We start from the raw sequence: 12,417 nt of genomic DNA on the forward strand, positions 1-12,417 counted from the left end.
AATCACTTTTGGAAGAGCAGCTGGCTGCAAATACTGACCTTGACACAATTCTAACAATTGTGCGTTAATTTTCTTCAGCACTGTGGTACAGTCAGCAGCACCAATCAGAAGAGCACCCCAGTCTAATCTTTATGTGATGTTCAGCTTCCAATAAATCTTTTCAGGGATTCCAGAAGGCTAATTACAAACCATAAAAAAAAATAGCCTTGGTGAGGCTTTATGCTTTTTTCTTGTTTGAAACAAGAAAATAATAATTGGTAATACTTACTGACACACTACTCCGGTATGTAGCACTAATTGCCTGCCACATATCTATTAAAGTGTACGGTTCCTTGAATTTAGCAAATCCAAAAATGATTGGTTTTTTTTTTTGTTTGTTTTTTTGGTTAAGTCTACGATAGTACACTCTCAAACTGATTTCGGAGAAGAATACACAGAATAAATACTAATTTTTTTATAAAAGGTGACCTTGAGAACATGCACCTTTTTGTATCATGCTGAAAATAAGATTAGATCTAAGAGAAGCTCTGGCACCCTGTTTATGTAGTAAAACTATCTGATGTAATACTGTTGATATAGATAGAATGCAATAGGGTTTTTGCAAAGCTAATAGTCTCTGTTAAGTCTGTTAAGTAAAGTAAAATAGCATGCTGTACAAATGCTTTACACAAATCAATTATTACTGCTTAGATTTGTCCCATAAGAAAAGTATTAGTACTGATCCCTTTCATAGGTGTATTGAGCAGTAGATCTAGAGCTAGAGGAGGAAGTAAAGTAGAAGTGAGAAGCAGCAGAATCAATCATCAGTCTGAAAACTGAACTCATCCAGGATAAAAATGGAGAATATGGGAGGAGAAAGGAAGGGGAGCCAAATGTGTCCAAATTAGAAAGAAAGGACAAGGAATATGAAAAACAATAAATGACAGCTGCACTTACAGAAAAGGAGAGGAAAGGTGAACAGAATATACTTCAGAGGTTAGAAAGTTGTGAGACATGTTGTTTATTATATGTTTTATTATAGCACTTACAAGCTTTAGTCTTGGACTAGCAACCAATTGTATTAAGTGCTGTACAAATAGAAAATAAAAATATAGTCACCGCACCAAAGAACTTACAATCTAAGTATAAGACAAGACAACAGCTAGATACAGACCAAGCAACAGAAACAATGAGACAATATTGGGAGAAGATAGGAGGTGTTAGATGAAGCAGGAGTGGGAAAGAATGAGCTTGATGCCACCAGTGCATCCTTCAGGGTTTGAAGGAAAGAAGACTGAAACTGAAATAGTGTAGTTACAGACTCCTCTACACCTCTGGCTGCTATATAGGTATTCGGATGGTTTCAGTAAAACCTTGGTTTCTCACCTATCAGATCATTAATATTAGTTAATTATTGAGGACAAAAATGTTTCTCCCTTCCTCCCTATAAACTTAATAATCCAGAATTTTTTAAAATTGTCTTAGACTGGTAATCATCTCTCATAAGTATTGATTTTAATCAATGTTTCTATAGTGTATTTGTCCTAGTTTTCCTAAAAATTGTTAATCCAATTTTGTAGACTTAGAAATTATTTTCCTCCATGGAATCAAGTAGTATATCTTTCTTTGAGATGATGTCTGGAATTAATAATGTAAAGTCTTTGCAATTTTGTAATGTATCTTTTCTTTAAATGTATTTTATTCTTTGCAGAACTGTAACTCTTGACCATGCAACAGATAGTGCAAAAGTAATCGGGAAAGAAACACTAAACATGTTTCACACAATGAAACTGAATATATCAGATATGCGAGGGGTGAGTTAATAAAACAAAGAGTTCAAGTTTCTGTTTTTTACGTTTCCTGCTCTACATGGATATATTTTATTAACTTTATTAGGCTGCACAGATTTGGATTGACATTAACAGGGTAATAGTTTCACTTATGATAAAGTATCAGACGGGTAGCCTTGTTAGTCTGGATCTGTAAAAGCAGCAAAGAGACCTGTGGCACCTTATAGACTAACAGACGTATTGGAGGATAAGCTTTCGTGTGTCGCCCACGAAAGCTTATGGTCCAGTACGTCCGTTAGTCTATAAGGTGCCACAGAACTCTTTGCCACTTTTACATATGATAAAGTACAACTTGCCTATTTGTAAACTGAGTACACTTAATTTAGTAATCTTTTTAGAATAGAAATGTGGAAGCCCAAACAGGCCATTTTTATAGAGAGAGGTTTCACAGTTTAATATCACAGTTTCAGCTAAACTAATTGGCAGTGAATAATTTCCTAGCTATATAAACATAGAAAAAGTCCTAGCAGCCATCCACCCACCGCTTATTTCATGCTTGGTGTGGCCTGTTGTACTCTATCTCAGGATTTCCCGTTCAAGATTTTAGGAAAGTTGGAGATAAGCCTGCAAATGGTACCCAGGTGCACCATTGAATTGGGCAAAATAATTTTTAAAAATACTTCTGCTGTTTTGTTTTGGATATGATTTTGGACTAAATTAAAGGTGAGGAAAGCTTTTCTGGGCAGGAAATGTATCTGGTAGAAAATGAAAGTATGTTTGTTTCTATTGCACTTTGGGGGAAACCCTGCCCTTGTGCACTTGGCATGGACCTTCACTGTTCGTCTGATATTCAGATACTGAAGTGGTAAGTGTAGTATAGATTAGATCAGTGAATTGGGAGAAAAAAATAGTATCCCTCACTCGATACATCTTTCAGCTGTCATGGGTACTTCTCTGAGTTAGTATAAATTTCTAATCCTGGTTGCAACATATATACTTGTTTGAGTTTGGGGAGTTTGTATAATTTAGTAAAACCAATATCAGTTATATAAATTGTTCATATGATCCTGTTGACACACACTTTTTCTTTACTTTACCCCAGAGAAATGAAGAAGGGTGGCACTTTTGTAATTTCTTAGCTGTTGACTTGGGGGGCTGATTTTATTTTTAGTGCCTGCAAAATATTTTTCCTCTAGTAGTAGGTGGATGGTTTTGGTCAGGCGGGTTGGGAGAGTTTATATATTTAAAAGAAAAAAGAGAAAAAAAACTCCATAAAATTTGTCAGTTTAAATTGCCCTTATTTGTTACTGTTCTTGACTTTGTGATTAGAAATAAGGATACAAAATGTGTTTTTGTTTTGAGGTTGGAATTCAGGTGCATCAGTTAGTTCCCATCAATAAAACCACTTCAGCTGTTTCCTCTCGCTCATCAGTACCATCTGGACATTTACCTGGGGGATCACATTCAGTTATCGATCTTCTACATGTTCAAAAAACTAAGAAATCTTCAGAAGAAGAACATAAAGAAGGTCAGTAACTACTTTTGCTAAACAATCTGTTTCAACTTGTATTTAACTGTGATGCTCTGAGTACATTTCCCAGACCTGAAGAAGAGCTCTGTATAAACTGGAAAGTTTGTCTCTCTCACCAACAGAAGTTGGTCGAAGAAAAGATATTACCTCACCCACCTTGTCTCTCTAATGTCCTGGATTGACACGGCGACAACAACACTGCATGCTTTAAACTGCCATGGTCAGTTGTATTTTGGGTTTGTGATCGTATTGGCTTCCTTTAAGACACAACTCATTTTAATTTGATTTTGCGTCTGAACATTTTTCAACAGAAATTCATTTCAAGTTATGTAAGCAATCAGACTTTGTGTGCATGTTTTGCTGCTCCATCCCACCTGAAAAAGAGGGATGTATGAATTAGTTTAGAATCGGAACTTCTACAAAATCTTGAAAAGATAGATGGATAATTAAGGTAGATATTTAAAGTAGAAAAAGGTTCTCACTAACAATTCCCATTATTGCACAAACTACCAAATGTTTTTCAGTAGAAGCATAGGGTAACTAAAGTTTCCTACCATGTGAAAAGTAAGTTGTTTTTGAACTGTTAAGAGAATTTTTCTGTATATTGTTTTCTACATTTATAGTATTTGTGGCTGCTATGGATCTCGAAATATCGTCTGCATCAAGAACATGCACTTTTCTGCCATCTCTCACTACCCATCTGACATCTGGTCTCAATCCCATTACCAGCAAGGCTGAGTCTGCAGTCAAATGGAATGGTTTACACACTCCTATCAGCGTAAAATCAAGACTTAATTTAAGTATTGAGGTTCCTTCACCTTCCCAGGTAAATGTGAGGGGTACGGAACTTCTGATACATATTTGTTTGTAATTACTGTACAGGAATGCAGTTCCTATTTTTGGTGGTAAATACCCAACAGGAAAAACTGTCATTCTTCCAGTATTTTTCTTCCTTTTTACAGTGTCAGAGAACGGAACTGGGACTAAAAAGGAGAAGATACTCTGATCTCAGAGTATTGAATAGATTACCCTTCACCCAGCAACTCTAAAGCTCTTTAAAGAAATACAAACCTTGGTTTTAAAAATCATGACGTTCTAAAAACTTAACTCAGAGTTACGACACTTTTTTTGTGTTAATGCTCTTATATAATAAAAATAGCAATACTCTGTTAGGAATTTAAATATGTATTTTTTTAATTCTATAGTATGTGCTGAGCTTTAATTATTGTTATTAATAGGGACTATTTTCCATATAGGCTAATTACTAATGAACTATTAAAGGGGACTTTTACAATGTACCATTTATGTTTTTCATGAAGGTAGCGCTCTTAAGCACTGTTACTATCCTTTTATTATAGTCCTGATATTTACACTTGCTCATCCTAATACCTGACTAGAGCTAAATAAGAATTCTGCTCCGCACAAGGATACACTTTACCTTACTAATTAATTAGTAACACAACTAATTCAAAAGGTTCAAATGATGTAATTCAGATTTTGCCGTGTTGTTTTTGTTTACTATATTAAACAAAATAAAAAAGTAATAGAATTTGAAAAGCCCCCTTTTCTTGTACTATAATTCAGTATGTTTAGAAGTGGTTAGATTATTCAGAAATTCAAAATTGTCCCAATGAACCAAAGCATAGAAGCAGATGTTGCTCTCCTTTTATTCTTTCCAACCTCATTTATGGTGAAGAAAATAGACAGTGACCTAACAAAATAAGTTCCTATATTTAATGTTATATTTCCTTTTGTTGATAAAATCCTGCAATTATATACCCCTGTGCTGTGCCCTGGGTATGAGATTTTAAAATTTCTCTTAAGGATAATCAGTAGAAGAAAGCATCTGGAATACTCCCCTGAAACCTGTATTTGCAACACTTACCAGCAAATACAGTATTTCATTCTGTACAGATTGCTATTTGCCTTTCATTTTAGAGACTTTCTTTTTGTTCTGTATTTGTACAGAGCCTACAACAGTGGTGGGCAACCTGCGGGCCGCATAGGGCCCGTCAGGATAATCTGCTGGTGGGCTGTGAGACAGTGTTTCTTTGACGGTCCACAGCTCCCAGTGGCCCTATGGCCTGCACCACTTCCCCTAGCTCCCATTGGCTGGGAACGGTGAACTGTGGCCACTGGGAGCTGCAGGCGGCCATGCCTGCCGACGGTCAATGTAAACACTGTCTCCTGGCCCGCCAGCAGATTACCCTGATGGGCCACAGGTTGCCCACCACTGGCCTACAAATACAACAGTGTAGTCCTTGTCCATGTCTGGGTCTCCTAGGTGCTACAGTAATAATAATCTTGAGCAACATGGATTCAAATCTACATTTAAGATGTTCCTATTGTGATTATCAATCATACTCTCTGTCACTCAGGGAGCTGCAATTAAATATTTCAGCTTTTGGAATCTGATGCACCATTTCATTTGTTTGATGTTAGTAATTTTATGTTTTATGGAAATCTACCCCTGGGACCAACTGTTGAGAACTGACTTGATTATTGAATGGTGTTTATGGTTTTGGGGGAAGAGCATATCCTAAATTTACTGACTGTACTAACAAAACCTATGTTACAAATATGGCAGTGAGAAGTCTCATCTTGCGGTAAATACACCAGATTAGTAACACCAAAGTAAATTGGAGCATATATATAAATATCCTGGTACTAAACTGAATGATCATCAGTTGCTGTATTGCTGAATGATCAGTCAATTGCTTTAGACCAGATAGAAGACTTATGTTCAAATCAATATATATGTTGCCAATATTTTATTCATATTAGTTATTTAGGATTATAATGAAGGTTAGATGAATGTGAAGGAAAGTTTATATAGGATTTATATTTACTATGTTAAATATTATTTGTAAAAATACAAGACTAAGCATTTATGTGTACTAACTTAATTTTGCCTTTTACATAATACAGCTGCTACAACAGGGGTTCTCAAACTGGGGGTCAGGACCCGTGGGGGGGTCACGAGCTGTCAGCCTCCACCCGAAACCCTGCTTTTCATCCAGCATTTATAATGATATTAAATATATTAAAAAGTGTTTTTAATTTATAAGGGGGGGGTCGCACTCAGAGGCTTGCTATGTGAAAGGGGTCACCAGTATAAAGGTTTGAGAACCACTGTGCTACAACATTCAGTACTGTCAGATTCCCAAGTCAGCTTGTGTATACAAATTAGGATGTCCATTGTTGAGTTTTAATTTCTTCTAATTTCAGTTTGTAAAATAAGTACTGTGACTCTTTAACTGTTTTTATGTTCTTATGTTCTTGGTTCTCCAAACATCTAATGACCTTTTTATTTTATTTTATTTGCAGTTAGATCAATCTGTCTTGGAAGCACTGCCATCTGATCTCAGAGAACAAGTAGAGCAAATGTACGCAATTCAACAGGGAGAGACTTATGGTGATAGCAAAAAAGAGCCCATGAATGGGTGTAACAATGAGTTTCTGCCACAGCCAGTTGGAACAGTTCTCTTACAAATACCAGACCTCCAAGAACCAAACAGTGATGCAGGAATTAATGTAATAGCCCTGCCAGCATTCTCGCAGGTAGAGTTTACTCTAAAATAAGTGGGTTTTAACGTGGTATCAACAAATATGAGCTTTGAATCTGTAGAAATAAATAGTTAACAACTTCATTTGTCCAGGCAAAATTATTAGAATTTGTGAGTCAGTCAGATCCGACCCATGGGCCACTAAGTACTGGCCTCTGCACCTTTAGAATTTTTATCCTGGACTCAGCAAAAGTATAATACATGTTAAAGATTTATAGTTGCCAGTATTTCTACATCCGTGTCTTGAAAAGTTATTTTTTGTTGTTGATGATGAAAAGGCTCTACATTTATCCCTCGTTTTGTAATAAAATGAGATGTATGAACAGTTTTTTCCTTGCACTGCAGCTCTGTTACATTGCACCAGCAGTGCAAGGCAGTCCTAAAATCAGCTTAGCTAGCCACTGGAGAATCACCCCATTAGAGATGAATCTTTTTAAGGCATAAAGCTAGCGTGGTAGCTCCCATGCCACACATGTGCCTGCCAGTTTAGTGTGTGTTTGTCGGGGGAGGCATGACAGGAGCTCCCATGGGTCCCAGCAATTCCCAGATGCCATATTAGTTGCTTGAGGCTACTGAACTGGTGCACAGCAGGACCGGGATTCGGGGAATGCAAAAGTGGTTTATAGCAGGGGTGGGCAAACTTTTTGGCCCGAAGGCCACATCGGGGTTGCGAAACGGTATGGAGGGCAGGGTAGGGAAGGCTGTGCCTCCCCAAACAGCCTGGCCCCCTCCCCCATCCGACCCTTCCTACTTCCTGTCCCCGACTGCCCCCCTCAGAACCCCTGTCTCATCCAACCCCCCCTGCTCCTTGTCCCCTGACTGCCTCCTCCCAGGACCCCCCGCCCCTAACTGCCCCACAGGACCCCACCCCCTGTCCACACCCTGCCCCACAACAGGCCTCCCACTCGGGACCCCCAACCCTAACTGTCCCCCCAGGACCCCACCCCCTATCCAACCCCTCCTGCTCCCAGGACCCCCTGGACTCTACCCCCATCCAAGCCTCCCTGCTCCCTGTCTCCTGACCACCTCCGCCCCATCCCCGCCCCTGTCCTGTGACTGCCCCACAGGACCTCCTGCCCCTTATCCACCCCCGCCGCTCCCTTACCATGCCACTCAGAGTGGCAGGACAGGCTTATTGGAAAGCGTAGGAAGTGGGCGTGCGCTAGCCATGCTGCCTGTGCAGCAAGCTGAAGCTGCAGGGTAGGGGGGACAGCTGGGGAGGGGCCGGGGGCTAGCCTCCCTGGCTGGGAGCTCAGGAGCCAGGCAGGACGGTCCCACAGGCCGGATTTGGCCCGCAGCCCGTAGTTTTTCCACCTCTGGTTTATAGCATGATGGCTTGAAGTGGTGGATGGATGCTATTCATCCAAGGCTGTTCATCCTTTCTTCAGTCTCAGCGGATCAGATATGTTGGAGATGGATGCTGAAAGATCTTGTTATAGACTTCATTTAAAATTCATTCGCAGCAACAGGGAGCTAATTCTCCATTCAATGTTCTCAGGACACTATACTCGACTAAACATCCTATTAGGCAGAGAAGGAAATTGAACTGGGATCTCCCACACACTGGCTGAGTACCCTAACCACTGGGTTAAAGGTTGTAATAGAGGCCTATCCCCCCAGCTGTTTTGTGGGAAATTGCAAAAACAGCTTAGCCACCTAAGCTGTCTAACTCCAAGAAAGGGGAGATGGGTTTCCGGTTGTGGATTGCAAACAGAAGTAGGTGCCTCCCTATAGCCTGGATTTAGGTGCTGAAATCTGTGAGAGGAACAGGGCTTAGGACATACTTCTCTCATCACTATTTCCCATTGGCTAGCTTAGGTGGCCCCGCCTAGAGGCCTGGCTTTTGTGTATCCCATTCTTAGGTGCCTAACTCAGGCTTTGTGGATTCCAGTGATTTTTCTATGCATCTAAAAGTTAGGCATTGTGGCAAAGTCCCTTTGTAGATCCAAGTCTAAGTTCTCAAACTAAAAGTAACATGAGTTCAACAGATCTTAAAGCCGTTACTATTGAAGTGGTAGCTTAATTTAAAACAATATATGGTCTTTTCCTAAGGTCTTCATGTCATAAACTACATCATTATGGGAGAATATATCATAGACAAAATGTAGGGCTGGAAGGGACCCCAAGAAGCCATCAAGTCCAATCCCCTTTGCCACTGAAAGAATAAGTAAACCTAGACCATCCTTGACCGTGTTTGTCCAACTTGTTTTTAAAAGCTTCCAATAACAGGGACTCCACAATCTCCCTTGGAAGCCTCTTCCAGAGTTTAAATACCCTTACCATTAGAAAGTTTTTTCTAATATCTAACCAAAATCTCTCTTGCTGCAGATTAAGTGCATTACTTCTTGTCCTACCTTCAGTGGACTTGGAGAAAATTGATCATCGTCCTCTTTTAACAGCCCTTAACATATTGGAAGACAGTTATCAGGTCCCTCCTCAGTCTTCTTTTCTCAGGACTAAACATGCCCAATTTTTTTAACCTTTCCTCATAAATCAGATTTTCTAAAGCTTTTATCATTTTTATTGCTCTCCTCTGGACCCTTTCCAATTTGTCCATATGTGTGTGAAAAAAAAAAAAAGCTATTTATATTTGAAACTACTAATGAATTAGTACAGTAGTACACTCCATAAATTGAAATATTACTGTCATTCTGCTGCAAGTGTGAAGGATTTTAGTTATAACAACTCAGCAGATGTAAATTATTACACAATTTACGCACTGCAGTTTCTTATTACTTAATTAGGTTAATTTTTTTCAACTCTACATCACTTTTGTCTGAATTGCTTTTATATGAGTTGGGTGCCTGGTTAATAAGGTGACTGATTTGTTCATTGGGAAATTTGTGGTAAGTTTCACTTGTTAATTCTAAGGTTCGTATTGTAAGAATCCAAATAGGTTTAATTCATTTCAATTAGCCTCTGTAGTAATCATTTGGAATAGAGAAAAAGCTATAAAAGTTAGCAAGATTTGAAGCTTAAAGCAGAGCATTTAAGTAGTAAAGAATACAGGTATTTACAGATATTTCTTTTAGTAGTAGTGTATATAGTTAAACCTTCCACATTTAGCTTAGAAGGGCATCCTCCGCCCCCAGTCTTTGGACTTCAAATCCTGTGCCTCCTGTGGCAAGCCCATGCCGGTGGGCAACCAGCACTCCAGCTGTCTGAAGTGTCTCAGGGAGGATCACATTCGAGAGCATTGCCAGATCTACTGCCAGTTCAAGCCTCATATGAAAAAGGACAGGAATGTTAGGCTAAGTTCTATCCTGATGGAAGCCAGGCTCAGACCAGTATCAAAGCCAAGCTGGTCAGACATTGGTGTGGAGTGCTCCTCCAGTGGCACTGGTCTCTTGGCTCCATTCCCCTTCACCAGTGCTGAGGAAAAAACACAAGAAACAACGATCCAAGAGGGGACATTCCCCAGAATCGAGGAAGGACAAACATGGAGAGTGCAGCAGTGCGCAACCTGTGTCTGGCCACTCCTTTACCCCCACTCTGCTTGTGACACCATCGACTCCATCCTGCTTACAGGTGCCGCTGAGTCTGGTACAGGACCATCCACCGACACCAGGAGGTCATCATGGCACCAGCAGGATCTCAGTGCTGTCCACCCTGGAGACACTTGCAGTGGCCAGGGACCAAATGGCTCTCCTAGTACTGCCGACTCTGGCAGAGCAAGTTCTGGCACCGACGAGGTCATCGAGCAGAAGGGAGCATGTTGTCTTGAGCTCCTATCCGGCACTGAGTCCACTGGTACCAACCAGAGGGAAACTGACCCTGCTGATGTCAGCAAAGAATTTGTTGCTCCAGCACCGTTCCCTGGACCCTTGGCACTGGCCGACAGAGGCAAGGGGTTCCAGCCCCCTACAATCCCTCCAAACTGACTTGTCCTCAAGATCAGAGGTGAAGTCAGCACCCAATCAAGGGGCCAATACCAGTACCCAACCTATGTTTCATCAGATCCCGGTGCGTATCAGTCTACCCTTACCTCGACAACTGGCTGATCAAGAGCTGGTCGGAGGCCCATGTGAGAGCCAGCATCAGTCTGGTCCAAGCTACCTTCTGAGCCCTGGGCGTATTGATAAATGGGCAAGTCAACTCTCATCCCTGTCCAGAATCACGGGCCCTCCCTTTGAGCCACTGGCATCATGCCCTCTGTTGTGTCTCTCCTGGAATATTGCCTTCCTGATGGTGATTATCTCAGCCAGGAGGGGTATCAGAAATGAGGGCCCTTACGTCACAACCCCTGTATACAATGTTTTTTACGGACAAGGTTAAACTGTGCCCCCATCCAGCATTCCTCCCAAAGGTGGTCTCGCAGCTTCATAGTAATCAGGTTTTCTCCCCAAAACCACACACAAAATCGGAGGAGCAGCGTTTCCACACGCTGGATATTAGACATGCCCTGGCTTTCTACCTTGAGAGGACCAAGCTGTTTCGTAAATCCACACAGCTCTTTGTGGCAGTAGCAGCCAGAATGAAAGGCCTACTAGTTTCGGCCTGGAGAATTTCATCTTGGATCCCTTCCTGGTTTTGTATGTGCTATGAGCAGGTGGGTGTCCCGCTTCCTGCCATCTTGACTGTCCATTCAACAAGAGCTCAGGCTTCATCAGTGGTGTTTCTGGCCCAGGTCCCGATCCAAGACATCTGCAGAGCAGCGACATGGTCATCGATACATACCTTCTCCTCTCATTATGCCATCACCCAGCAAGCTAGAGATGATGCCAAGTTTGGTAGAGCAGTGTTACAATCTGTATGTCTCTGAACTCCGAGCCCACCTTGGGAGGCACCTAATGTGGAATGGACATGAGCAAGCACTCGAAGAAGAAAAAGCTATTACTAACCTTTCCATAACTGTTCTTCGAGATGTCTTGCTCATGTCCATTCCATGACCCACCCTCCTGCCCCTCTGCCAGAGTTAGCTGGGAGGAAGGAACTGAGAGGGTGTGGAGCCGGCTGGGCGCCTTACACTGGCACAGGAGCGCATGGCACCAGAGAGCACTAGAGCTAGCCCAGTGGATACCACTGAGAGAAAAATCTCAAGCAACTGTGCACGTGACGCATACACACCTAACGTGGAATGGACGTGAGCAACACATCTTGAAAAACAACAGTTACACAAAGAAAACGAGGAGTACTTGTGGCGCCTTAGAGACTAACAAATTTATTTGGGCATAAGCTTTCGTGGGCTAAAACCCACTTCATCGGATGCATGCAGTGGAAAATACAGTAGGAAGATAGATAGATATAATATATATGGAGAGAGAGATATACACACAGAGAACATGAAAAAATGTGTGTTGCCATACCAACTGTAACAAGACCAATTCCAGCGCATCATCAAGGATCTACAACCTATCCTGAAGGACAGTCCCTCACTCTTGCAGATCATGGGAGACAGACCAGTCCTCGCTTACAGACAGCCCCCCAACCTGAAGCAAATACTCACCAGCAACCACACAATAAAAACACTAGCCCAGGAACCTATCCTTGCAATAAAGCCCGTTGCCAACTCTGTCCACATATCTATTCAAGGGACACCATCGTAGGACCT

The 12,417-nt window shown here is 41.3% G+C and overlaps 1 protein-coding gene across 21 annotated transcripts in view; it reads left to right on the top strand.

Annotated features, from left to right (window-relative positions):
- REV1 (REV1 DNA directed polymerase) overlaps positions 1 to 12,417 on the top strand; it is a 95,721-nt gene that overhangs the window by 60,663 nt on the left and 22,641 nt on the right. For all 21 annotated transcript variants that reach the window (XR_013636084.1, XM_073352192.2, XM_073352182.2 and 18 more), the window contains 4 exons: positions 1,691 to 1,793; positions 3,132 to 3,297; positions 3,924 to 4,126; positions 6,628 to 6,861. Coding sequence is in view for 20 of the 21 variants with exons in the window: in XM_073352192.2 (XP_073208293.1) it covers positions 1,691 to 1,793; positions 3,132 to 3,297; positions 3,924 to 4,126; positions 6,628 to 6,861 (706 nt within the window). In the remaining variant the exon portion in view is untranslated. The remainder of the gene's footprint in view (positions 1 to 1,690; positions 1,794 to 3,131; positions 3,298 to 3,923; positions 4,127 to 6,627; positions 6,862 to 12,417) is intronic.

The sequence above is a fragment of the Lepidochelys kempii genome, chromosome 1, assembly GCF_965140285.1.
Source record: "Lepidochelys kempii isolate rLepKem1 chromosome 1, rLepKem1.hap1, whole genome shotgun sequence".
NCBI classification, from domain to species: domain Eukaryota; kingdom Metazoa; phylum Chordata; order Testudines; family Cheloniidae; genus Lepidochelys; species Lepidochelys kempii.